This window comes from Mustelus asterias, chromosome 14 (genome assembly GCF_964213995.1).
Source record: "Mustelus asterias chromosome 14, sMusAst1.hap1.1, whole genome shotgun sequence".
Taxonomy (NCBI): Eukaryota; Metazoa; Chordata; class Chondrichthyes; order Carcharhiniformes; family Triakidae; genus Mustelus; species Mustelus asterias.
This window is the reverse complement of record NC_135814.1, coordinates 8735232-8763192: the sequence shown is the minus strand read 5'-3', so window position 1 is coordinate 8763192 and position 27961 is coordinate 8735232. Positions and strand designations below refer to the sequence as shown.

General features: G+C 47.7%; 1 protein-coding gene across 1 annotated transcript in view; it reads right to left on the bottom strand.

The window, feature by feature from the left end:
• The window catches only part of adcy5 (adenylate cyclase 5), a 340470-nt gene extending 319467 nt beyond the window's left edge, over positions 1-21003 (bottom strand). The window contains exon 1 of the mRNA XM_078227862.1: positions 20050-21003. Coding sequence (XP_078083988.1) covers positions 20050-20967 — 918 coding nt within the window. The 5' untranslated portion in view covers positions 20968-21003. The remainder of the gene's footprint in view (positions 1-20049) is intronic.
• Between the last annotated feature and the right edge of the window lie 6958 nt (positions 21004-27961).

Here is a 27961-nt window from a genome sequence, read left to right as displayed (position 1 = left end):
TACAGCTGCGTCTGGGACCTCTCTCAAAAAACGAGCGCTATTCTCTCCCATTTTCACACTTGTTCAGCACATTTGTTTTTGGTAAGATTGCCCCCAAAGTCTTTGAATATCTTTAAGGCAGAGCTAGATATATTCTTGTTTAGCAAGGGTGTGGAAGGTTATCAGGCGTAGGCGCGAATGTGGGATTGAGGTTACAATCAGATCAGCCATGATTCTACTGAATGGGGGAGCAGGCTGGAGGGGCTGAGTGGCCGACTGCTGCTCCTAATTTGCATGTTTGTAAGTACATAATTTTGGGAGAGTCTTTAAGTTACTTGCTGAAACACGTGGGCCATTATCATATCTCATTGTTTCTCTTTAATCACTGGCAAAAGTCAATCCCCACAGTTAGCGACCATTACCCCAAACTCAGAAAGAAGAGGACTTTCCGTAAATCAGGTTTAATTCCAGTAAACAGAGTTAATGAACTGTGCAGCACATAATGTAATCTTAGTACAATCACGGCCATTCGTTTCAGCAAAAGGCATAGGATTTTACACCTCAGACCTAACTCTCGGACACAGCTATCCAATTATTCCCACTCCCCTGTTATTTCCCAGAACTCTCTAATTTTGTTTTCTCTTCAGCTATTTATCCAATTCCCAGTTTGACAACTGCTGTTACATCGTCACAAATCAGACTGTCCATAAATCCAAAATTGTCTGAAAACCGCACATTTTAAAAATTTGCTCTACATCCATTCTAATCGAGCCAAATAAAAGAAAAACTTGCTTGGACGATTTGACTCGATGCTGCATTGGCACGGAGTTGCAACTGGTCTAGTTACCTGCTTCGCTGGTTGCACACAGGTCTATTCCTGCACTCCAGTGACCCTTGACCCCACCTGACCCACCCAAGGCCTCAACCGCCCAAACCGAAATCTGGCATGGCCTGGGTCCTGAGGCTGCCGGTTTTGGGATACTGTAGCTGTACTATTGAACCTGCTTTCACCACCATTTCAGGCAGTGAACTCCAGATCCTAATAATTCACTGCATAGAGAAACATTTCCTCACCTCCCATAGCCCTCCACACCATAAAACCGTAAGGCATAGGAGCAGAATTAGGCCGCTTGGCCCATCGAATCTGCTCCGCCATTCAATCATGGCTGATATTTTTCTCATCCCCATTCTCCTGCCTTTTCCCCATAATCAAGAACCTCTCTATCTCTCTGTTAAAGACACTCAATAGCCTGGCCTTCACACCCCAACCCCTCTGGTTCTTTTGCCAATCATCTTAAATCTGTGACCGCTGGCTACAGATCCTTCCTCATCTCAAGTGACCTCCAGACAAAGTAAGGACAAGACAAAGGGTAGGGACAATTTCAAATTCAGCTCCGACTCAAAGTCTCTTTGTGTTTGCATTCTGGGGGGCTGGCATCGTACTGCTAAACCTGCCTCATGCCAACAGCAAACCAAGCAATGCCCCAGATCTGGGCAACCAGCAATTTGAGGTTAGTGGTTTTGGGAAGGTATCCATGGGGGTTTGTACAGATGTAGCAAAAACCTTCTTACTTTTATACTCCATCCCCATAGCAATAAAGGCCAACATTCATTTGCTGTCCTAAGTAGTTAATGCACTTCATGCTAATGTTTTGTGATTCATGTACAAGGACCTCTGTATCACAGCATTCTGCAATCTCCCGCCATTTAAATAATATTCTGTCTCTTATTCTTCCTGCCAAGGTGGACAAGTTCACATTTTCTCCCATTAAACTCCATCTGCTCCAATTTTTGCTCATTCACTTAATCTATCTATTTTATTTATTAGTGCCACAAGTAGGCTTACATTAACACTGCAATGAAGCTACTGTAAAAATCCCCTAGTCACCCCATTCCGGCGCCTGTTCTGTCGCCACAAAAATGATCAGACTGTCAGAGTCATACAGCACCGAAACAAGCCCTTCGGCCCACTACGTCTGTGCTGACCATCAAATACCAATCTATACTAATCCTATAACCAGCACTTGATGCATAGCCTGAGTATGCCTTGGTGATTTAAGGTGATAATAGGCAACATAAAATAACCTTCAGAAGTTGTCAACAGTCCTCAAGAATAAGATCAGAGAATAAAGATGATTATGTTTGGACATTGGATGAAATGCAGTCAGGTCAAATCCCTAACACAAGTCGATGAGAGCAATAGACTGTGAGATGACTCAGATGTGATGGTTAACCATGTTTTTTTTTCTGAAGCTTTGAATATATCTGTGGGGATCATGTTGTATTTACAGGGAGCCACAATAGCAAGGATAGGACTTTTCTTAAATTCCCTTTTTCATTTTGCTCTCTCAATTCATGATATTCACATATTAACATTAAACTACAGGTTGTCAGCAGAATTACACAACAGATCTGCCTTTGATTTGATTCCATTTCCAACTAGTGATGCAGGGCAGATTGCTATACATCACTAAAACCAGGAAAATTCCAACACATTGGCCAACATTCCCCCCTCCCAGTACCCCACTGCCCTGGCATCCTGACAGAAATAACATGGTCGCTGTTCTCCTAACATTAATAAGCAGCAGTCAATTAGACTATTCTTTATCCCCCAGACTATTGTCTCATTCTGTAGCCTTCTCCCAGTATCCTCCACAGTATAGTCTATGAACTGGGCCATGGGTGATGTTGAGGGGTAGGGAGGTGATGGTCTAGTGGTATTATTGCTAGACTATTAATCCAAAAACTTCACTAATGTTCTGGGGACCTGGGTTCGAATCCTGCCACGGCAGAATGAGATTTGAATTTTTAAAACAAATCTGGAATTAACCATGAAACAATTGTCAGAAAAAAACCTATCCAGCTCATGAATGTCCTTTAGGGAAGGAAATCTGCCGTCCTTACCTGATCTGGCCTACATGTGATTCCAGAGCCACAGCAATGTGGTTGACTCTCAACTGCCCTCTGAAATGGCTTAGCAAGCCACTCAGTTGTTCGAGAAGGCAGCTCATCACTTTTAGGGAAGGAAATCTGCCATCCTTACCTGGTCTGGCCTACATGTGACTGCAGGATCACAGCAATGTGGTTGACTCTCAACTGCCCTGTGAAATGGCCTAGCAAGCCACTTGGTTGTTCAAGAAGGCAGCTCATCACCACCTTCTCAAGGACAACGAGGGATGGGTGATTAAATGCAGCCTAGCCAACGATGCCCATGTCCCATGAATGACTAAAAAATAGGAGTAACGTCAGTTCTTAGTGGTAAAAATGCCCTGATACCAATATTTGTGAGAACTCTCCACAGGGCTGGGCAATAGCACTGGTCACACTCTCTAACATGATGCTCCAATATTTACCTTATTCCCTTGTTCTGGGTCCTTGAGAGACCATTGTCACTTTTCTCTTCTTCTCAAAGGGACCGGTTCAGGAGGCGATCACTTCAAAGCTCCAATTGCACAAAGCAGAGAGCCACGGTGTTCGGGGCTGAATTCCTGACCCCATCAGCATGCTCTAGTCACCTGTAACAAGACAGGGTTAGGATTGAGATAGCAGCTCAGAAGAGTGCTCCAGCAACCTAGAAGCCTCTTTAAGATCCAATGCAACAGGTGAATATGATACAGTAACAGGCACAAAGGTGGCTTGTGAGGTAACTAAGTTAACATTAACCGAGGATTAAATAGGCTACAGAACTCACAATGCTTTTCAAGACACAAGTACATGTCCTTGTTTGGTAAGAATATGGCAACTTCATTCAGCAAGATCCTGCATCAAAACCTTCCCACGTTCTACAGAATTTTGACTGCGGGAATTTAAATTAAAATGAAGGTTGGGATTGCCAATGGTTTCTACAGCAACTGCTGCTCGAGTACAATTGCAGTGCTTATGAAGAGAAACGTCAAACGTTTTGTGTCAAGTTATGCAAGCAGAGAGGTCTGATCGTTCCTCAGTGACTTACCCACACCTCTGTCAGGAGTCAGTGGTGAACGGAGGCAGTGTGTTGACAAGTCACGCAGCCAGGGCAATGTCTTCAACGTCTTGAACAGGGACGGAACACACCGGGGAAGATGTTCTGCCAATAGACTGGATAGTTAGAATCATAGACACTTAAGGAGGCCATTTGACCCGACATGCCTGTACCAGCCCTTTCAAAGAGCTACTCAATTTAGGTCCACGGCCCAGATTTTTCCCCAAAGCCCCGCAGCCTAGTTTCCTTCAGGAATCTGTCCAGTTTTGGGGATTGGTTAGCACAGCTGTCTAAATGGCTCGGGTGTGATGCAAAATGATGCCAACAGTGTGTGTTCAATACCAGCTGTGTTCATTCATGAAGGCCTGTCTCCTTCCCTTGCGCCACACTCATGGTGTCTATCAAGCTATATATTTCAAACCAATTGTCTCTTTCTCTCTGCAATGGGAAGAGATGCCTATAACCCTTTGCGACAAAGCATCCCTGCCTCTGAGTCAGAAGCTCCAGTTTCGAGTCCCACACCAGGGCCTGATTTCCAAGGAAGATGCATTCATAATGCGGCCAAACAGGCGGAATGTCAACCTGCAAAATCCTTCCAACACACGCCAATGGCAGGCAGTAAGAGCGGGAGACTCCCAGCCAGACACACGTGATGGATGGGATGTTGGAGCCTCTCCCGTCTTTATCCCTAGCTCCAGGTTGTAATATGCAGGGAAAAATGTTTGTTGCCACAGCAACTCAGACTCCCTGAGTGAACTGTAATGCACCAACACCACCGGTTTATTTATTAGTGTCACAAGTAGGCTTACATTAACACTGCAATGAAGTTACAGTGAAAATCCCCTAGTCGCCACACTCCGGTGCCTGTTCGGGTACACTGAGGGAGAATTCAGCACGGCCAATGCACCTAACCCACACGTCCTTCAGACTGTGGGAGGAAACCGGAGCACCCAGTGGAAACCCACACAGACACGGGGAGAACGTGCAGACTCCATACAGACAGTGACCCAAGCCGGGAATCGAACCTGGTAGCTGGTGCTGTGAGGCAGCAGCCCTAACCATTGTGCCACCGTGCCGCCCCACATGTCTAATTGCCTTTTGCAAGTTACGGAATCTGTTGCAACTACCGTTTTGTCCGGTCCTTTAAATTTCCTGTGTGAGAAAAGAAATCTCATTTCCCCTCTAGTTCTCTTGCCAATTATTTTAAATCTGGTTACCAACCCAGTTGCCAGAAGAAACATTTTCTTCTTACACTTGCTCAGACAAAATCCCTCACAACTCTGAGCACCTATATAAGGGGTCTCCTTAATAGTCTCTGCTCAAAGGAAAACAATCCCAGCTTCTCCAATCTTTTCCAAATAACCAAAGTAGTTTGCACACTCACTAAATTCCTTAATTTTGTAATCCCAACTACCCAGATTTCTCCACCTTCGACACATGTACCTGGGTCAACGTCATTTGCTGATGTATTGAGCAGTAATTATCTAAAAATCCAGGCTTCTAGCTCAGTATCTAGGCGACACAGGTCAAGCAATGCCAAATACTATAATGTACCTTTCTCTACCCTTAGAATCTATCTTAACACAAACCATTCTCGAGAATATCCTCACTGCACCAATGTAATGTTTTTGCCTCCATTTCCACCCGAGCGGTTCTTGAACTGACAGCTTCAATGATCGTTCAACCATAATATAGCCCAAAAACTGTAAGCTGTTTACACGATCAAACAGGGCACAGATTACCTGAAAATACTAAATCGGAAAATTGCTGGGAATAATCGGCAGGCCTGGCAGCATCTGTGGGAGAGGGAGGAATAGAATGTTTCAAATTGATGACCTTTCATAGCAACTAGATGACTACCTGAACTCATTTTTGTGCGAGGTTTTGACACAGGGCAAGAGAAGAAGAAGACTGCCCTGTCAACTCTTGCAAGATCTCAGCCCGGGTCTCAAATGTGAAAGGATTAAGTGCTAACTGAGTAAGCCAACTATGTTTGGACCCTGCTCGTGAAATCAGAGAGGGAGCATCAGGATCTTTTAGTTTTTGTCTCCCTTGTGTAAGGCAGAGTTTTGCTGTTCGCTCCAAGGAGCAGATGTTGGCACACTGCCTCCTTCTTCGGCCGCTGTACTGTTACAGAGGGAGTGGCTGGAATTTGACCCAGCGACAATGAAAAACGATTGATATACGTCCAGTCCGGGCTCACGTGTGAACCAGTCGGTGATGGCATTCTCTTGTCCTCCTCTCTGAAGGTCAAATTGATGAATGAAAGGCCTGGGTTTTAAAAGGGAAAAAATAATACTCTCCTCCTTTCTTACAAGTTGACCCCAAGTTGGTTCAGTGTAACGAAAAATACCAGGAGACAAATCAGTGCGTTTAGAATCTTATACAACTAAACCTGTGGTACTTTTATAATTGGCATGATATTGGCAAGCAATGGTGAAATCAGGTCCTTACTGCCTCATTGCATTTCCATGAATTCGAGCAATGTGTCTTCAAGAATGAGAATCCTGTAGACATCGGACGGATTAGTTGACCCCAGAATCTTTGACGTTCTTGCACAAAATGCCATTCGCTGGTTTCATTCCCAATGCGGCCACGCACACAATCGCGTAAATTCCTGCCTGCATCATTAAACAGTTCCAAGAACACGAGAAGCAGGAGAGGGCCACATGAGCCCTCGGCGTCCCCCCCACACCCCCCATGCTCTTCTCTATCAACTCCACTTTCCTGCCTACGTCCATTGATTCGCTTGGTGCCCAAAAGACAAAAGCGTTAAGGATTGTGCATATACAGGATACAAAATTAAATCCACCAGCTTAACAGCCACAACGTTAACTGAGCAATGTCCTTACCTATAGGTTAACATTCAAAATAATAGGGTTCACAGCATTACAAGTAAAAATTCACAGATTTATTGAACACATGTTAATAACTATCATTGGCGATATTTAAACATATACTTAACAGCAGCACTTACTGTGAGTTCACCAGAGAAACCACACACGTTCACTGCAGTCTGATTGGGCCTTATCGAATTCCAAAGCCCCTTTCCAATTCTGTTTATGGTTTCGCATTTCCTGATTTTGCTCTCATGCCCCCCCCCCGTCAATGTCAATAGTTTGGGACATCGTGATTGGTCAATCAATCAAATGCTTAAACTGAAGAGAGTTACCGGAATCCAGGAACTATCACACTGTGCCTCCAACTGTGCTCAGTGAACAAAGAACAAAGAACAATACAGCACAGGAACAGGCCCTTCGGCCCTCCAAGCCCGCGCCGCTCCCTGGTCCAAACTAGACCATTCTTTTGTATCCCTCATCATCACAGCGTGGGCTTCCATTTTCTAGCCCCTGAGCTGTTTTCCTCGCAACAGATGTCATCTGTCATCTTTTAAAGGTATTCTTCATTAAGTTTAAGTTTATTTATTAGTGTCACAAGTAGGCTTACATTAACACTGCAATGAAGTTACTGTGAAAATCCCCTAGACGCCACACTCCGGCGCATGTTCGGGTAACACTGAGGGAGAATTTAGCATGGCCAATGCACCTAACCAGCACCTCTTTTGGACTGTGGGAGGAAACCGGAGTACCCAGAGGAAACCCACGTAGACACGGGAAGAACGTGCAGACTCCGCACAGACAGTCATAGAAATCCTACAGTACAGAAAGAGGCCATTCGGCCCATCGAGTCTGCACCGACCACAATCCCACCCAGGCCCTACCCCCATATCCCTACATATTTTACCCACTAATCCCTCTAATCTACGCATCCCAGGACACTAAGGGGCAATTTTAGCACGGCCAATCAACCTAACCCGCACATCTTTGGACTTAGTGACCCAAGCCGGGAATCGAACCTGGTCGCTGGTGCTGTGAGGCAGCAATACTAACCACTGCACCACCATGCCGCCCATGTACAGCCATTTATATATCAGTGCAACCACCTTTAACTTTGCAGACATTATCAGATCACTCCGATGTTCCTGGAAAATTAAAACATTAATAATCTACATGATTCTATTTTGGTTGCATACCAACTTGCACGTACAAGCTTCCTGAGGTCAGGTTGCAGGATCAAAGGGAAAATAAATCTGCTAGTGAGATTAGTTCCAAAAGTTTTCAACGGTTAAATTAATAAAATAATCAATTGCGTTCTCATTTGATTAACCTTTCAGCAACAAAGACACAGCATTCAAATCACAGTGCAACGGCGGAGTGTAGCTTCTACTGGCTGGATTAAATGTCTTAACAGCTTTGAACACCTGCAGTGCTCCTAATTTCACTTTTCATAAGTCTTGGCTAAAACGCACACTGCCTTATAATCGTCACACTTACTTGCCACATTGCAGCATATTCTTGTATTTATCCCTCGCGCTGTTTTGAAGAGGAGCGAGAGAGATCTCCCCGATCTGTTGGCCAACATTCAATGGCGAGACACCTTCTTCGGCTGGTGAGGGTAGTTCCACAGTGCTGTTAAGTTATAAATTCCAGGATGTTTGCTCATGGGGAAGTGGCTTATAGGCGCCCACGATGTGATGATGTATGACTTGGAGGGGAACTAAGGGATGATGACATTCCCTCATCCTTTTACGTGGTGGATACTTCAGTGGGCGGATGAAAGACGTAGACTTTAAAATCAAAAAAAGTTTCCTTTTTTCTATGGTTTGCTAATAACGTGCCTTGTGCACTGTGCCCACTTCCTGTAATAATTGAATGATTGAGCCAGAGTAAGTCACAGCAAATCACGATTGAAGTACAGGGTAAAGTAATGAACAAAGCAGCAAAAGAATCAGCTGGAAAAGTACATTGCTTTCATGGTACCTTAAGTGTTACAAGGCGTCATACCTGATTGTAATAAGGAGCGTGTCCTTCGGAATCCTCAAGTAATGACACAGGGGTTGTCTCCCACACGACTGTGTGTCTTGAGTGTCCTTCTTCAAATGTGTCCCCAGCACAACAGAACAGTCATACATCTGTTCAAATTCACTCAATGGATCTGCAGGAAATGCTACAATTGGACATTCTACTTTCTCAGACGCCGTTACAAAAATAGACATGTAGAGTTCGCATGCAAAAAAAAATTACCAATACAACGGCACATTGCATCGGCCAAATCTCTCTAACTCTTACCTCCGTTCATCTCTCCATTCTCAAAAAGCTTAATCTTGTGTTCAGTTCCTGCCTTTCGTGGCCGTGACGAACCCATCGGCCTGTCCAGTGTTGCGAGGTTCCCGCAGGTACGGCCTTTCTCGTTCTGTCTTTCAGTCCCTCTCCGTCCAAGGTGACCTTTGACTCCTGCGCACCCTCGTGCCCTCGGCACCGCTGAACCGCCTCGTGACGTTGAGGGTTGAACCTTGTCCCTTGCTCCTCATTGGGAGCAATGCCACTGGCGGTCAGCGTGATGTGAAGGGCTGCTGCTGCCACATGTCAGTGAGCATTGAACATAGCAGCAAGACATTGCCGCTCATTACACAGAAAGACTTCATTTGTTTCCCCACCTTGAACAAGTAGTGTTTAGTTGTGCAGAAACATAAAAGAATGGGAGGTGACTATTTACCCCCACCCGAGCCTGTTCTGTCAATTCGATCAAATCTCCATTCATTTTCCAATCTAGAATAAAATAGCATTAATTGGTGTCAAAACATAGAGAGGCAGGATTCAGTAATTCAGCCCCTCGAAATGATTCAACCATTCAATTGATATACCATTTACCTGCCTTAGCTCCATATCTCTGGACAGCCTTACCTGACCCTTGTGTATTGTCAGTGACATTTTACGTTAGTTACACATGTACTGCTTTCCTTCTCACGACCCCAACAAAAGCTTTGCTCCTTCCAAATGTCTCAGTGAGTAAATGCATACCCAATGTGTAGTACTGACCAGGTGTGTCCTACGCTCAATATTTGGCCCACGTGAAGTTATGTAGCCTTAGCCAGGGCAACGATTAGGTCAGTAGAGTTCACTTCAGTGCTCCTGAGCTAGGAAAGAAAATGTTAGTCTGCATTTCTGCCAGAAACACTAGGTGTAGATGGTGATTGGCAACTGGGGGAGATTTTGTCCATCAGTTGGCAGCGAGCTCCACAATTCAGCTAACCTCTCAGACTCCAGGGCAGTAATGAGTGTTAGAATGTACACTATTTGTAACCCCCACAGAGTTTCACTGGCTGTCTTGTCTGGAGACAATACACATCTTTTTAGCCTGTCTTGATGCTCTCTCCACTCACATTGTTTTGTTTCTTAAAGACTTGATTAGTTGTAAGTATTCGCATTCCAACCATTATTCATGTAAATTGAGTCTGTGTCTTTATAAGCTCTGTTTGTGAACAGAATTCCCACTCACCTGAAGGGGCTTGCAGCTCCGAAAGCTTGTGTGGCTTTTGCTACCAAATAAACCTGTTGGACTTTAACCTGGTGTTGTTAAACTTCTTACTGTGTTAGAATGTAACCAGTGACAAATTTGTATTGGATGTAATGTGACCAATGGGAACAAGATGTAAGGGTCAGCTGACCCAGTAAAGCATGGAACCAATCACAGAGTGATGTAATAGTCAGCTGACCAACTGATTCACTATAAATAAAGAACTATGTAGAATTGTGGAAAGCTTGGAGTGGCCCGGGCAAGGCCCCAATTTTGGAGTAATGATGTTTCTTTATTAAACCCTTTCTTTGATTTATAAGTTGGGGTAGGTTTTGTTATTGTTTCATTAGCTGCATTTTGGAGAGTTCCTTCTGAAGAAACAATGAGGCTGTGCAGACAATTCCATTGAAGCTCTTGAAGAGCGAAAGGTTCCTCTTAGAAAATTGCCTTTGTCCCTCACTTAATAGACACCTCTGGCACATTATTGGTGATGTATGCCTCTGCTAGTTGGAGGACCACAGTGTGCAAACTGGCTGTTGCATCTGCCTATGTAACAAGCAGGATCCGTGACAAACTCATTGACTGGAAGGCAAGTGCTTGGAAAAGTATAACTGGCAGAGTAAAACAGAACTACACAAGGATGTTGTGGGATAACAATTTGTTTTTTTAAATTCATTCGTGAGACATGGGCGTCGCTGGCTGGCCAGCATTTATTGCCCATCCCCAGTTGCCCTTGAGAAGGTGGTGGCGAGTTTCCTTCTTGAATCGCTGTAGTCCTCGTGCAGTGGGTTGACCCACAATGCCGTTACAGAGGGAATTCCAGGATTTTGACCCAGCGACTGCGGAGGAACGGCGATATATTTACAATTCAGGATGGTGAGTGGCTTGGAGGGGAACTTGCAGGTGGTGGTACTACCATGTATCTGCTGCCCTTGTCCTTCTAGATGGAAGTGGTCGTGGGTTTGGAAGGTGCTGTCTAAGGATCTTTGGTGAATTGCTGTAGTGCATCTTGTAGATAGTACACACTGCTGCTACTGAGCGTCAGTGGTGGAGGGATTGAATGTTTGTAGATGTGGTGCCAATCAAGCGGGGCTGCTTTGTCCTGGATGATGTCAAGCTTCTTGAGTGTTGTTGGAGCTGCACCCATCCAGGCAAGTGGGGAGTATTCCATCACACTCCTGACTTGTGCCTTGTAGATGGTGGACAGGCTTTGGGAGAGTCAGGAGGTGAGTTACTCGCCGCAGTATTCCTAGCCTCTTACCATCTTTGTCGGTACGTTTCCTTTCACTCCAGCCTAAATTTTCCAATCAGCACGTGAAATTAAATGGGTCAGTGCTGGTTGGAGGGCTTCATCTTCTATGCGAATAGAGGATGAATCCCCAGTTGTACTTGGTACCAGATGGTTGTCAGCTTTGCTCAGTTTCAAAGACTTCAGGAGGATGAGGGAAACAATGGAAAAACATATTTAAGCAGCAGAAGGGCGTACAAATCTCACTTGCAGTCAAGAAAATAGCTTATCGATGGAGCTGCCCAAAAAAAATGGGTTGCTGAAGACTTGGTCACACCCAAAAGACTTTGGTGAATAGTTCACCTGGACTTCCCTCTCTCCTTCATCCCGAATCCATTGCAAACATTAGCCGTGTGGGTACAGAGCATGTTGAATCTATTTTTTTATTAGTCACAAGTAAGGCTTACATTAACACTGCAACGAAGTTACTGTGAAATATCCTAGTCGCCACATTCGGGTCAATGCACCTAACCAGCACGTCTTTCAGAATGTGGGAGGAAACTGGAGCACCCGGAGGAAACCCACACAGACATGGGGAGAACGTGCAGACTCCACACAGACAATGATCCAAGCTGGGAATTGAACCCGGGTCCCTGGCACTGTGAAGCAGCAGTGCTAATCACTGTGCCACCGTGCCGCCCACAATCTATAGACAGTGAGAGGACAAACAACAGGCCATCGCATCGAAAATAAAGACGACTCCTCTTTGTAAAGGTCAGTGTGTCTGAGGAGAAATGGTTAGCAATAAGTTAACATCCATCTGGAGCTGAATAGCTGGCAGCTGCAACTGTTTCCAGTCCCTACAGCAAAGGGAAGTAATACGAAGCAGTGTGTAGCTGAGCACAGCACACATGGCAGTGGTTTAACACCTGAAAATGAATTAAAGATCCAACCGCTCTTTGCTAATGAATCTCAGCGTATCATATACATGCAATGCAAAAACATTCAGGGCTGTTACCAATGGTACAAGCAGCAGAAACTATGAGGACCTGGGTTTGATTAACCTCAATGCGGAGTACCTTGGTGTCAGCCATGGCTCTGAGGGTGGCACTCTCACCTCTGACCCAAAGGTTGCGCGTGCAAGCCCCACTCTAGAGATTCGAGCATAAAATCAAAGCTGAATTTCCACTGCGGTCAGAGGAGCCACCTTTCAGATGAGGCATCAAACCCAAGGCCCTGTCCTGTGTTAAAAAAAAAATCCCATGCCTCGTTTTCGAAGTGGGGGGGAAGTTCCGAACAACATTTATCCCCCAACCAACACCATGCAAACAGATTGGTTGTTTTTCACACTGATGTGTGTGGGATCTTGCTGTATGCACATCGGTTGGCATGCTTTCTGACATCCCAAACAGTGATCACACTTCAAAAGATGACTTTATTGGATCCACAACACCCTGTGGTTGTGGGAGGCGTCAGATAAATGCAAGCTCTTTCTTCAGCCGGTATGATGCTGCAACTCACCTCATCAGCCAACCAACCCTCCCTGGCAAAAAAAGTACTCAGGGTTCCCATTACTGACCGCTAGCTCGCTGCATGAGAAAAGTTTTCCTTCCATCATCCTTGCTTCTTTTGCCAATGACGTGAAATCTGTGCTTTTATTTATTTGGAAAGCTGATGCAGGTGAAGAGCGGTGGATGTGAAGAGGACTTGCCTCAGCTACGTTTGACCATCCAGCGCTCACCGTGCAGACTCTTGGCCCTTAGCTGAGGTAACGGAGGAAGTTGCTGCAGAAACTGTGCTCCAGTCTTCAGAGGAAGAACAGGAGAACCTCGATGAAAGAATGATACTTCATACGTATTTGATGAGGTACCGCAGTCACCTGAGGTCAATTATAGATAGGACAGCACGAGTTGACCCTGTTCCCCTTAGAGGTGAAAATCAGCCTCAGGAAATTCACGGGAAATTAAGGGAGGGAGGGTCCAAGGCTGCAAAGTGGATTTTTTTTTTCTGCTTTCAGCTTAAATTGGAGATGTTCAACGTTTCAGGAATTGTTTTGTCTAATAGCCAGTGGAACACTCATTCGGCAAAATTCTTTAGCTACAGGCCCAAGTTATTCTGACCTTCTCAAAGTTCTGCCTTCTTCTTAAAAAGGCAAGGTCCCTTTCCCCTCCTGAACAGCACAAGTGCCAATTACCAGCCAGCGAGGTCAGACAGGTTACCCATTCCAAGCCGTTTCCCAATACTTCCTCTCTTGTTAAATCATCACGGCATCATTTACGGGGCTCTAGAGAAACTAGGTGCTAATACGTTTACTGTTTTGGTCCCCCGGGCCACAAGGGAGGCATTCAAAGGGTCGGGGGGTGCAAAGAGAAGCCACGATACTGTTCGCTTGTCAAGGGTCAAGCTTCCGATACCGCTCTTACTCTTTTCACAGAGAGTTGACAGCAACTTGCAAGGTTCTTGTAGATCCCCCTTTTCCCCCTCAGATCATTTTTACAGGGGTAACATCTTCCAAACCACACTTTTGCCAATGGGACTGGGTGTCCCATGGTAAGACATGAGTGAGCATGTACCTGATCAGCCTTGTATATGGTTTGGTGAAAGATCTGGGCTAAATGCAGCAAAGAGCGCCCTACATGCGTGTGCAAATACACAGCAAACACGGCTCATTCCATTTCCAACGCACCAAATGTAAATGCAATTTATTTGGTCAGAAACGCAGCTCACAAGTCGCATGGAGGAGTTAACCTTTGGTTGTCAAACTTGCCAGTTCCTTGGAGGACACTTGCTAACTTGGCAAATCCCGGTAATTCCGAGCTCCTTTGGAAGCGCTGAGGTTAACTAACACAAAGGCAGCTGTTTCTGCTTGCCAACGTCAAGCTTTGCATCTGTAACAGAGGTGACAAGTTGGGTGTGACGGGGACACCAGCTCATGCACACTCCCATTCCTCAGGAAGTGACAGTAAATTTGAATTCGGGCAGCATGAGGTACATCCAGCTAACACAGTTTGTACCTCAGTCCCACAGAGACTAAAAGATGACCAAAAGGTTGCACAAACAAAAGTTTAAAGTTCCTTTATTAGTCACTAATAAGGCTTACATTAACACTGCAATGAAGTTACTGTGAAATTCCCCTAGTCACCACAATCGGGCACCTGTTCGGGTCAATGCAGGTAACCAGCACGTACGTCCTTCAGACCTTACAAACCTTCTTCCCAAAAAGTTTAGGTTCATGATGGTTTTCTGCATCCTTGGGTTACTTACTGGAACATCCATTTCAGGTACAATCCCTACAGTGCAGAAGAGGCCATTCGGCCCATCAAATCTATACTGCCTCTCTGACAGAGTATCATTCCCAAGCCCTCTTTCCCCCCCCCGCCCCGCCCTATCCCTGTAACCTCGCACATTTTCCATTGCTAATCCACCTAAACTACATATTTTGGGACACTAAGGGGCAAGTTAGCGCGGCCAATCTACCTAACCAGCATCTTTTGGACTGTGGAAGGAAAACAGAGCATCCGGAAGAAACCCACGCAGACACGGGGAGAACATGCAAACTCCAGACAGACAGTGACCCGAGGCCGGAATCGAACTTAGACCCTGGCACTATGAGGCCGCAGTGCTAACCACTGTGTCACCGTGCTGCCCACTCTTGGCTACTGTGGCATGACACCAGCAAAGGGGGTTGGTGGTGAGGGGGGGATTAAAAAGAAGGCACGGGTGCATTTTTGGAATAGTTTATGCTTTGATACGTGCGTGTTGGCAAGCAAACAATTAAAAATACTTTGGCGAAGAGGTGGCATCAGGTTAAATGGGCCAACCTACGAGTGCTTGAGGAATTGAGCCTGGCCCCTTTAAGAGGGGTAAGCTGAGCAGACACCGAAAATACACAAAATCACCTTTCAATAAAATGGCTGGATCTTTTCTTTCTTACGGACCCCTGACAGTTCTGCTATGCATCCCCCTCTCTCCACCCACCTCCGCGTCCCATTAATATTATATTCTTACCCACCCACACATCTCCAGTCAAGAAAGGAATACGCTTATTTGGCTTCAGGATCCGGAGACTGCAAAGTGGAGATGAGGTTTCCATGGCAACCCTCCATGGCATCGGGGCCTGGAGCCAGGCATCAGGCCTGCCTTAGACAGCTGCTTCCTAAAGTCAATAAATGTGGGCTTTATAAGGCAGCGGATACTTAATTATTTCCTTGCTGAGGGAAATATGAGCATTCCATCTTACACCTTGAGTGTTTATTTCTTTTGTCAAATCCTGTTTTCATGAACTTCCACAGCCAAAAATATTCAATAGTTCTAACAAGGCATTGAGTTCCCAGAACACCGCCTTATGGGAAGCCAGTTATCCCCAACGCACATTCTTTCAAACAAGGCTGACTTCAATCAACAAATTAAAATAAAATGACATTCTGGAATTTATTCTGAGAATCTATTTTCCATCGGTTTAATAGGGCAGATTCTGAAGTCCTCTGCCCCATCAATCCTTTCAAAATCAAAGCACATTACCTTATTTGTACATTTGAACTTCCACTCAATGGGTTTCTATTTTAATTGTCTTCAGCGCCTTTGGGTTAGGAAGGATTAAGAAAATTATCACTATCTGGTAATTCTGGTTAGAAAGGGCGCATATGATCAAATAACATGCCAATCATCAGCAGCATCTGGTCTCAACTTTGAAAAAGGTGCACTTAAATACTTCAACTTTATCCGGGCATCTGTGCTGCAATAAGGGTGGACAAGGGAGAAAACAACCGTGAGGCGGCGCGGTGGCACAGTGGTTAGCACTGCTGCCTCACAGCGCCAGGAAACCGGGTTCGATTCCAGCTTGGGTCACTGTCTGCAGAGTCTGCATGTCCTCCCCTGTGTCTGCGTGGGTTTCCTCTGGGTGTTCTAGTTTCCTCTCACACTCCAAAGATGTGCACGTTAGGTGGATTTGACATATTAAATTGCTCCTCAGTGTCCCAAGATATGCAGGTTAAGTGGATTGGCCATTGTAAATTGTCCCTTAATGTCCCAAGATGTGTAGGCTAGGTGGATTGGCCATGGTAAATTGTCCCTTAGTGTCCCAAGATGCGTAGGTTAGGTGGATTGGCCATGGTAAATTGTCCCTTAGTGCCAGGAGGACTAGCAGGGCAAACAGGTGGAGTAGGGGTCTGGATGGGATTACTGTCGGTGCAGGCTTGGTGGGCCGAATAGCCTCCTTCTGCACTGTAGGGATTCTATGATTTTGCACATAACACACATAAACCTTGCTACTTTTCTTCCCTTCACTCTTCACATTTTGAAACGTTCAGCTTTGGGGACATAAGTTCACTGTCCTCGATGTATTCAGTTCCCCGTCAGCCAGCAGAGACTGGGCACAGCACCAAAAGGAGCGGGACTCCTCACTTACTGTCCCCACCAGCTATACAGACTTTAGTGCCAGTGACCCCAATCTAAGTACACTGGCTTGAGAACCGATGTTTAACTTGTGTCCCCCACAGGGGAGCTTTCAGGCTGAAACAAACTTAAGGACGGCACTGAGGACTGGATTGGTTTTAAGCAGAGACAGGATGCCTAACCGAAAAACACATTCAATTAAAGCATCATTTTCTAGTGCATTTGCACTCTCAGCATAAAGCACTCAGTAAAGAATACATAGAAGAATATACAGAAACGTACAATTTTTAGATAATGTGCAGGCAATACGAAATCCCAGTCGGATGCTGGTAAGAGATTAGGTTTTGTGTAAAATAGTTTTGCAGGCCTTCTGAAATTAGATCCTGAAAATTCAAAGAATTGCAAGATCCCCGGGGGTGTGGCGGAGACAGTAAGTGAGGAGACTCAAACAAACTAAAACAATAGGCTTCTACTGAGGGGCACTTTTGCCGGAATTTTACCGCCTCGCCCACCCCACACGGCATTCTCCGTTGGCCTCGGGTGGGATCCTACGAGCCTCGGGCGGGCAAGGCGGTGAAATTCTGGCATGCAATTGAAATTTGTGTATGTCAGGCTGAGGGACGGCGTTACAGAGGTGTACAAAATTATGAGGGGCCAAGATAGGGCAATGAGGACCCGAGCTGAGGGGTCAATTGTCAGTGCGGTCCTATATAGATTTAAGGAGTTGGAAGAGGAATCGGAAGGGACATGAGGAAAACTTTCTTTTACCCAGAAGGTGGTGGGCGTCTGGAATTCACTGCCTGAATTTGTGGTTGAGGCTAAAACTCTCAACTCATTGAACAGATCCCTAAAGAGCTGTAACTGGAGCAAGGCTACGGACCAGGTGCTGGAAAGTGGGATTAAAATGAGCGACTAGTTTCTTTTTTCTCTCTTTTCTTTGAGCGGTGCGGGTGTGAAGGGCTGAATGGCCTCTTTCCGCACGTAACATTTCTATGGTCCTGCGGTGTACACCACATGGTTCAGACTATGAAGCCCCCCCCCAGGTTTGTCAGTGCAGAGTTAAGTAATCTCACGTGGTAATTGGGTGGGGGTGGGGGAATCTTAGTGGGGGTGATGGTCATCGAGAAAGGGGGAGGAAATTATCCAACATATACAAACATCCTGTGACATCAGGCTCAACAAGAAGGAGGATAACACCAGAAGGTGGTGGGCATCTGTCAGCTCTGACGAACGGTTATCTAGACTCGAAATGTTGACTCTATTCTCTCTCCACAGATGCTGTCAGACCTGCTGTGATTTTCCAGCATTTTTGTTTCAAATTGCAGCATCCGCAGTATTTTGCGTTTATATAAAGAGGACAATGTTCCTTTAAGGAGACCCCAGCCTACTTTTCCGAAGGAGTGACCAGTCAGTCGGACTTGCCACTGACACAGCGCAGTCAACTTGACACCTCCATCGTTTTCTTAAGATACCATTTTTTCAGGCACGCAAATAAAAATGATTGTTAGATGTTCTATCATTTGTGGAGACTCCCCGTAGCTCCAGCTCAACTCAATAAACTGTTTCATAATTAAAAGTCAGAAGGTATGCCAATGTTGATAGCAGCCATTTGGTAAAAGAGCCAGACCTAGGTTTGACCCAGTGGAATTGTAATGAAACAGAGAATGGGTTTTATAATTGCCTTGGCAGGACTGCTTTAAGTTGTGGTTAGTCCTGTTTCTGTTAATGCTTAGAAAACGTATCTCAGCTTTTCCACAGGGCTGTTGATTTGGTACAGTCCAATTTATTACATATGTGAGCAGGAACAACGGAACGTAAGGAGCAGAAACACATGCCTTCCTGTTGGCTTCCAAAGTTCGAAGAATGCCACAAACTAACCCCTCAGACAGATGGCTGTCCAGTTCCCTGCCAACAATATCCAAGCCTACTGCCTACCCCTATCCTCGGTGTCATACATTCAGCATTCCTAAGTTGTTGTTCAATCTAGAGTATCATTTCTCTGAGCAACACACATTCTTTGGGTTTAATCTCTTCATAACATTTTAGAATCACAGACACTACCACAGGATCGCTCTTGGATCCTTGAGTTATTCATTCATGGGATGTGGGCATCACCAACCAGGCCAGTATTTATTGTCTAATTGCCCTTGAGAAGGGCAATTGTTATTGTTTCACTAACTGGCTTTGATTAAAAGCAATATGGGAAAGCTTAGTGCTGATGTCACTGGCCTGATGATCCACAAACCCAGGCTAATGCTCTGGGGAACATGGGTTCAAACCCCACCACTGCAGCTGGTGGAATTTAAATTCAACTAATTAAGCTAAATTAATTGAGGAGAAATAAAAATCTGGGATTGAAAGCTAGTCTCAGTAATGGCGACCATGAAACTATCGATAGTCCTAAAATTCCATCTGGTTCACTCAAGGAAAGGAAATCTGCCGTCCTTACCTGGTCTGGCCTACATGTGACTCCAATCCACAGCAATGTTGATGACTCTTAATTGTTCTCTAGGGCAATTAGGGATTGGCTACAAACACTCGCTAAGCCAATGGCATACACGTCCCATGAACAGAAAATATGGGGAGATCAAGAGGGCATCATTGAGCAGGCACCTAAATGCCACCGAAAATAACCAATGTTAAAAATACACAGCAAAACACTAATTTGACATTGTCCAACCGGTATTGATGTATCAGCAGCAACCTTATCTTGGATATTGCCACAAGCAGTTCTGAACCAGCTTCAGAAACAACTGGTAAAACAATGGGGCATAAATCAGGCAACTCATGGATGTACATTGATAAACCCAATCAATGCTAATCCAGCATTAAGAACTGATATTCAGCAACGAACCTCACAACACCAGGTTAAAGTCCAACAGGTTTATTTTGTATCACAAGCTTTCGGAGTGCTGGAAGTGAGTGGGCCTTCACCTGCGCTCCGAAAGCTTGTGATACCAAAAAAACCTGTTGGACTTTAACCTGCTGTTGTGAGACTTCTTACCGTGCCCATGCCAATCCAACGCCGGCATCTCCACATTCAGCAATGGGCTGGATAACAAGGGGAAGCAGCGGAACCACACAGTCTACCATCAAGCAAGGTTGTTAATCTGTCAACAAGAGTTCTTACCTGTTTCCACAGGAAGGGGTCCACTATGTTCCTCCTCCAAGAGATGCCAAGGTGGAGGGCTGACAAGAGGATGCCACTGATGACTGCAGCTCTCATCCTGATGGGCAGCAAGGTGTAGATGATGTAAATGAAGAAGATGGTCCACCAAATGCCCTCGGAGGCCGAGCGAGGCTCCACCAGGAGCAGCCCGATGATGTCCACGGCCAGGATGAGGAGGACCAGCAGGTAGCAGATGATCCACATGTGATCCTGGTGGAAGCCGTTGCGGTTGCAGAGCAGCATCAGGAGGAGGACCAGGGCGATGGTGAGGGCCAGCACCAGCAGGTAGGGGAGCTGGTAGCTGCCGTGGGCGCAGTGGAAAGCCAGCATGACGGTGCAGAGTAACACCAGAACTCCCATCAGCATGGTCAGGCTGCTCTGGTTCAGGCGGAAGAAGTAGCGCTGGTACAGCCTCTCCAGCTTGTCCGACTGGAACTTCTTGGACTGGAAGATGCGGGACAGAGCGTGGCATAGCCCGGCCAAGGAGTTCTCCAGCCCCGGGGCGGAGGAGCCCGCTCCCTCCTCCAGCCCCACTTCCACCGACCGGGGTCTGACCTCGCCATCCAGCCGGGCTCGGGCGGCGCTGCTGCGGCCCCCCGGCCCTCCCGCTGCCCGGTCCAGCTGCTCCTGCCACGCCGACTTGGACGGGAAGCTCAGGCGGCCGGTGTTGCCGGGCAGGCGGCGCTGGCGATCCCCCTCCTCGCCTTCCTTGTCCCTCCAGCGCTTCTTCTCCCTGCTCCTGCCGCCCGGGATGGGGATGCCGTTGGCCCGGGACTGCGGGGTGCCCCCCTCGCCCTCCACCCACGCCGACCTGTGCCCATTCCCTCCCCCGGGAGGGGGACCGGTGCCCGGGGGACTCAGGCTGCCCTCTCTGGACATGGTGTCTTGCCTTCAATCCCTTGGACCACCTTCCCTCCCTCCCTTGGACTGACCTCCCTCTCTCCCTTTGACCACCCTCTCTCCCTCCCTCCCTCTGACCACCCTCTCTCCCTCCCTCTCTCCCTTTGACCACCCTCTCTCCCTCCCTCCCTCTCTCCCTCTGACCACCCTCTCTCCCTCCCTCTCTCCCTTTGACCACCCTCTCTCCCCTTGACCACCCTCTCTCCCCTTGACCACCCTCTCTCCCTCCGACCACCCACCCTCCCTCTGACCACCCTCTCTCCCTCCCTCTGACCACCCTCTCTCTCCCTCCCTCCCTCTGACCACCTCTCCCTCCCTCCCTCCCTCTGACCACCTCTCCCTGGGGGGACACACAGAGAAGAGTCTTCCCTTCCCTCTGCACAACTTTCAGGCGGCCCTCTCCACTCAACTTTTCCCAATCAATCCCTCTTGGCAAACACAGCGGTGCAGATTCCTCCCAGGCGGTCAACCGGACTGGAAAACATTTTCCAGGTCTGCTGAATTCCACCCCCAACCCCCCCCCCCCCTAAAAAAAAACCCCTTTCTCAATTGAGTTTAATCCTGGAGTAAAAAATCTCTCCAATCCTTCAATCCCATCGACTGGCAGTCAAAATTGCAAATTCCAAGGTGTTGTTCTTATATATAATTATATATAAATATCATGTATAATGATGACACTGTGAAGATAATCTAAAGTTTCCTTCCCAATTACCTCCAGATCCAGTCACCAGTTGAGCTTCATTTGAATCCAGGGTTTGGAGGATTTTAGCCTGGCAGGATTTGGTGCCATCTCCATTTTAAGCCTTCATCCTTCAGGGTACTACACACTTCTCTATATCCAAACGAGAGCTTCTTCTCTTACCAAACGTGCACTGCTTGTAAACACAATGGATCTGTTCCTCCCAGAGGCTGGAGAAGACGCTCTGTCCAGAGGTTCCACACTGTAACATCCACCAGAGAGAGGGAGAGGAGGAGGGAAGAGGAGGTGGGTGTGTGTGTGTGTGTACAGGGGGCTGGCACAGGGGCAAGGGGACTTCAGCAATATCCTCTGCCTCGCCAGTCATCGGGAAGCAGCTCCCTGCGCCCGACAGTCGCCCCTCGCCTCTCCTCCCGGAGCGGTGGCCGAGCTCCCTCGCTTCCCCATCGCTGCGGCTCGATTGAGAGTGTTGGAGGCACGGAGTCAGACCGGGAATCGCCTTTGCTTCTGCCTCTGGCTCTGCCCCTGGCTCAGGCTCTGCCTGCGCTGGGGAGGAGCCAGGGCGATCGCACAGTGTGTGGCTGCGATAATAGCAGCAGCATAGCGAGAGGGAGAGGGAGAGGGGGGGGGGGCTGGAATCGAGCCTGCGCTCACCCGGCCGCCCCCTTCTCCCCTCTGTCTCTCTCCACCCCCACCCCACCCACCCCTTCCCCTTTCTCTCCCCTCTCTACACTCCCACCCCCACCCCAGCCTTGACTCAATGCAAATCAGCAAGAGAGAGAGAGACTGGCTGTAACTGTCCACCCACTCGTAAAGGGATACAGACCATATATGTGTGTGTGTGTGTTTTATGGGGACAATGCTGATGTGTGTGTGTTTTATGGGGACGGAATGCTGCTGGTGTGTGTGTTTTATGGGGACAGGATGCTGGTGTGTGTGTTTTATGGGGACAGAATGCTGGTGTGTGTTTTATGGGGACAGAATGCTGGTGTGTGTGTTTTATGGGGACAGAATGCTGGTGTGTGCTTTATGGGGACAGAATGCTGGTGTGTGTGTGTGTTTTATGGGGACGGAATGCTGCTGGTGTGTGTGTTTTATGGGGCCAGAATGCTGCTGGTGTGTGTTTTATGGGGACAGAATGCTGGTGTGTGTGTGTTTTATGGGGACAAAATGCTGGTGTGTGTTTTATGGGGACAGGATGCTGGTGTGTGTGTGTTTTATGGGGACAGAATGCTGGTGTGTGTGTGCTTTATGGGGACAGAATGCTGCTGGTGTGTGTTTTATGGGGACAGAATGCTAGTGTGTGTGTGTTTTATGGGGACACAATGCTGGTGTGTGTGTGTGTTTTATGGGGACAGAATGCTGGTGTGTGTGTGTTTTATGGGGACAATGCTGGTGTGTGTGTGTTTTATGGGGACAGAATGCTAGTGTATCTGTGTTTTATGGGGACAGAATGCTGCTGGTGTGTGTTTTATGGGGACAGAATGCTAGTGTGTGTGTGTTTTATGGGGACAGAATGCTGGTGTGTGTGTGTGTTTTATGGGGACAATGCTGGTGTGTGTGTGTTTTATGGGGACAGAATGCTAGTGTATCTGTGTTTTATGGGGACAGAATGCTGCTGGTGTGTGTTTTATGGGGACAGAATGCTAGTGTGTGTGTGTTTTATGGGGACAAAATGCTGGTGTGTGTGTGTTTTATGGGGACAGAATGCTGGTGTGTGTGTGTTTTATGGGGACAGAATGCTGGTGTGTGTGTTTTATGGGGACAGAATGCTGGTGTGTGTGTGTTTTATGGGGACAGAATGTTGGTGTGTGTGTGTTTTATGGGGACAGAATGCTAGTGTGTGTGTGTTTTATGGGGACAGAATGCTGCTGGTGTGTGTTTTATGGGGACAGAATGCTAGTGTGTGTGTGTTTTATGGGGACAGAATGCTGGTGTGTGTGTTTTATGGGGACAATGCTGGTGTGTGTGTGTTTTATGGGGACAGAATGCTAGTGTATCTGTGTTTTATGGGGACAGAATGCTGCTGGTGTGTGTTTTATGGGGACAGAATGCTAGTGTGTGTGTGTTTTATGGGGACAGAATGCTGGTGTGTGTGTGTTTTATGGGGACAGAATGCTGGTGTGTGTGTGTTTTATGGGGACAGAATGCTGGTGTGTGTGTTTTATGGGGACAGAATGCTGGTGTGTGTGTGTTTTATGGGGACAGAATGCTGGTGTGTGTGTGTTTTATGGGGACAGAATGCTAGTGTGTGTGTGTTTTATGGGGACAGAATGCTAGTGTGTGTGTGTTTTATGGGGACAGAATGCCGGTGTGTGTGTGTTTTATGGGGACAGAATGCTGGTGTGTTTGTTTTATGGGGACAGAATGCTGGTGTGTGTGTGTTTTATGGGGACAGAATGCTAGTGTGTGTGTGTTTTATGGGGACAGAATGCTGGTGTGTGTGTGTTTTATGGGGACGGAATGCTGGTGTGTGTTTTATGGGGACAGAATGCTAGTGTGTGTGTGTTTTATGGGGACAGAATGCTGGTGTGTGTGTGTTTTATGGGGACGGAATGCTGGTGTGTGTTTTATGGGGACAGAATGCTGGTGTGTGTGTCTTACATAGAAAGGGTGAATTGTGTTCCTGCTAATTTCAATCTCCACCTCCCCCCCCCCCCCCCCCCCCCGCCCCGCCCCCAACCTCCCAGTTATAAATTTAAAATCCAGGCTAATAAATTTATAACGGAACAGGAATGAAATATCACTTTGCAGGAGACAGATTGCGAATAGAACATGTACAGTTTCAAATATTCTGTCATGTAGGGAGGAGGGGGAGGAAATGGCATTTTTTTCCTAACACACACACACAGAAATGAAAGACTGGATTGCCAGATGAACAGGAGACACTGGAGTGAAGCAAGTGCAGCTTTCACCCAGCGCTGGCTGGACATTGTCCAGAGCCTCTTTGTTACACATCCCACCCCCTTCACTCAGACTGCACCACCCCCCTCCTCCTCCCCCTCTGGCCCCAGCTCCCATTGGTCCGCCCTCCTCTTCCCCGCCTCACCATTGGTTAGCCGGCGTCACAATGGCTCAACCCGGATTCAGTGCAGCGGGCGGGGATCCCGCTCCGGCCCGGATTCCCATTGTAACCCTGTGCCACTGGGCAGGGGGCTTGGAAACTGCGGATGGGGGAGGGATTGGGAGTTGGGGGGGGATTGGGAGTTGGGGGGTTTGGGAGTCGGGGGTTTGGGAGTCGGGGCAAATTGGGAGTCTTGGGAATTGGGGGGGATTGGGAGTCGGGGGGATTGGGAGTCGGGGGGGATTGGGAGTCGGGGGGGATTGGGAGTCGGGGGGGGATTGGGAGTCGTGTGGGATTGGGAGTCGGGTGGGATTGGGAGTCGGGGAGGATTGGGAGACGGGGAGGATTGGGAGACGGGGGGTTTGGGAGTCGGGGAGGTTTGGGAGTCGGGGCGGTTTGGGAGTCGGTGGGTTTGGGAGTCGGTGGATTTGGGAGTCGGTGGGGTTGGAGGTCGGTGGGTTTGGAAGTCGGTGGGTTTGGGAGTCGGAGGGGTTTGGGAGTCGGGGGGGATTGGGATTCGGGGGGATTGGGAGTCGGGGAGTATTGGGAGTCGGGGGGGATTGGGAGAGTCGGGGGGGATTGGGAGTCGGGGGATTGGGATTTGGGGGGACTTTGAATCAAGGGGATTGGGAGTCGGGGGGAATGGGAGTTGGGTAGAATAGGAGTCGGGGGGAAAGGGAGTCGGGAGGGTTTGGGAGTCGGGGGGGTTTGGGAGTCGGGGGGGATTGGGAGTCGGGGTGCGATTGGGAGTCGGGGGGGATTGGGAGTCGGGGGGTTTGGGTGTCGGGGGGTTTGTTAACTCGGGGGGGATTGGGAGCTGTGGGGAATTGGGAGTCGGGAGGGATTGGGAGTCGGGGGGATTGGGAGTCGGGAGGTTTGGGAGTCGGACGGGTTTGGGATTTGGGGGTATTTTGAGTCAAGGGGAATGGGAGTCGGGGGGAATGGGAGTCGGGAGGGAATGGGAGTCGGGGAGAGTTTGGGAGTCGGGGGCGGCGGTTTGGGAGTCTGGGGGTTTGGGAGTCGGGGGGGTTTGGGAGTGGGGGGTTTGGGAGTCGGGGCGCATTTGGGAGTTGGGGGTGTTGGGAGTTGGGAGTCAGGGGGGTTTGGGGGTCGGGGGGTTTGGGAGTTGGGGGGGTTTGGGAGTCAGGGGGTTTGGGAGTTGGGGGGGTTTGAGAGTCGGGGGGGTTTGGGGGTCGGGGGGGGTTTGAGATTCGGGGGAGCGGGATTGGGAGTCGGGGGGTGTTGGGTGTCAGGGGGTTTGTGAGTCGGGGGGGGTTTGGAGTTGGGGGGTTGGAGTTGGGGGGCAGGGGGTTTGGAAAATGGGGATGTTGTCCACCCAACCTATACATCTTGAGACACTATGGGGAAATTTAGCATGGCCAATCCATCCAACCCGTACATTGTTAGAGTGTGGGAGGAAACCGGAGCACCCGGAGGAAACTCACGCAAACACAGTGAGAACGTGTAAACTCCACACAGACAGTGAGTGACCCCAAGTCTCCTTACAGTGCAGATAGAGGCCATTTGGCCCACCGAGTCTGCACCGACTTTCTGACAGATCATCTTACCAAGGCCCATCCCCTCCCCCCGCCACATTCCCTTAACCCCACGGATTTACCCCACTAATCCATCTAACCTGCAAATCTTTGGATTATGGGAAGAAACCGGAGCCCCCCGAGGAAATCCACGCAGACATGGCGAAAACGTGCAAACTCCACACAGACAGTCACCCAAGGCCAGAATTGAACCCAGGTCCATAGCAGTGCTAACTGCTGTGTCACCATGCCACCCTTATCATTAGACTCTTAATTCCAGATTTCTATTGAATTCAGATTGCGCTGTATGCCATGGTGGGATTTGAACCCGGTCCCCAGAACATTACCTTGGATCTCTACATTACTAGTCCAGTGAAAATACCACCACACCACTGTTCCCCCCATCCTCCCTCGCTTAACTTCCTCATCTATCAAAAATCTGTCTAACTCTGCCTTGAATAAATTAATGACCCAGACCGCACTGCTCTCTGGGGAAGAGAATTCCACATATTAACAACCCTCTGAGAGAAATAAATTCTCATCTCTTGTCTTAAAGGGAAACTTCTTATTTTTAATCTGTGTCCCCCAGTTCTAGTCTCTCCCACGAGTGGAGACATCCTCCCAGTATCCACTTCTTCAATCCCCTTGCATCTATGTTTCAGTAAGATCACCTCTCATTCTTCTAAACTTGAATTGGTATATGTCTAACCTTTCTTCATAAGATAAACCCCTTGCCTGTGGAATGAGTATAGTGAACCTTCTCTGTGCTGCTTCCCACACAATTATTTCCTTTCTTCAAATAAGGAGACCAAAATGTGTTGAATGTTTAAAGTTTATTTATTAGTCACAAGTTGTCTTACATTAACACTGCAATGAAGTTACTGTGAAAATCCCCTTGTCGCCACACTCCGGCACCTGTTCAGGTACACTGAGGAAGAATTTAGCATGGCCAATGCACCTAACCAGTATGTCTTTCAGACTGTGGGAAGGAACTGGAGCACCCGGAGGAAACCCATGCAGACACGGGGAGAACGTGCAAATTCCGCAGAGATAGTGACCCAAGCCGGGAATCAAACCCGGGGTGGCACAGTGGTTAGTGCTGCCTCACAGCGCCAAGGACCCGGGTTTGATTCCCGGCTTGGGTCACTGTCTATGTGGAGTTTGCACATTCTCCCCGTGTCTGCGTAGGTTTCCTCCGGGTGCTCCGGTTTCCTCCCACACTTCAAAGATGTGCTGGTTGGGTGGATTGGCCATGCTAAATTGCCCCTTCATGTCAGGGGCACTACCTAGGGTAAATGCATGGGGGTTATGGGGATAGGGCCTGGTTGTGATTGTGGTCGGTGTTGACTCGATGGGCCGAATAGCCTCCCTCTGCACTGTAGGATTGTATGATTTTAAGATTCTCTGGCGCTGTGAGGCAGCAGTGCTAGCCACTGTGCCACAATGTACCATTGTGGAGAGAAGGAAAAATATATAGGGGAATGGAAAGATTTAAGGAACTGAAAGAGGCTATTCGGCCCATCAGTGTGAACCTTCTCGCTCTTGGTCCTTAGCACTGTAGGTTACAACACCTTAAGTGCATAATCAAATGTTGTTACCTCAGTCCAGGTAATGTTTTCACCCCTATTTGTTAGTCTGTTTGTAAATATCATATCTCAAAATTGAAATTGGACAGAT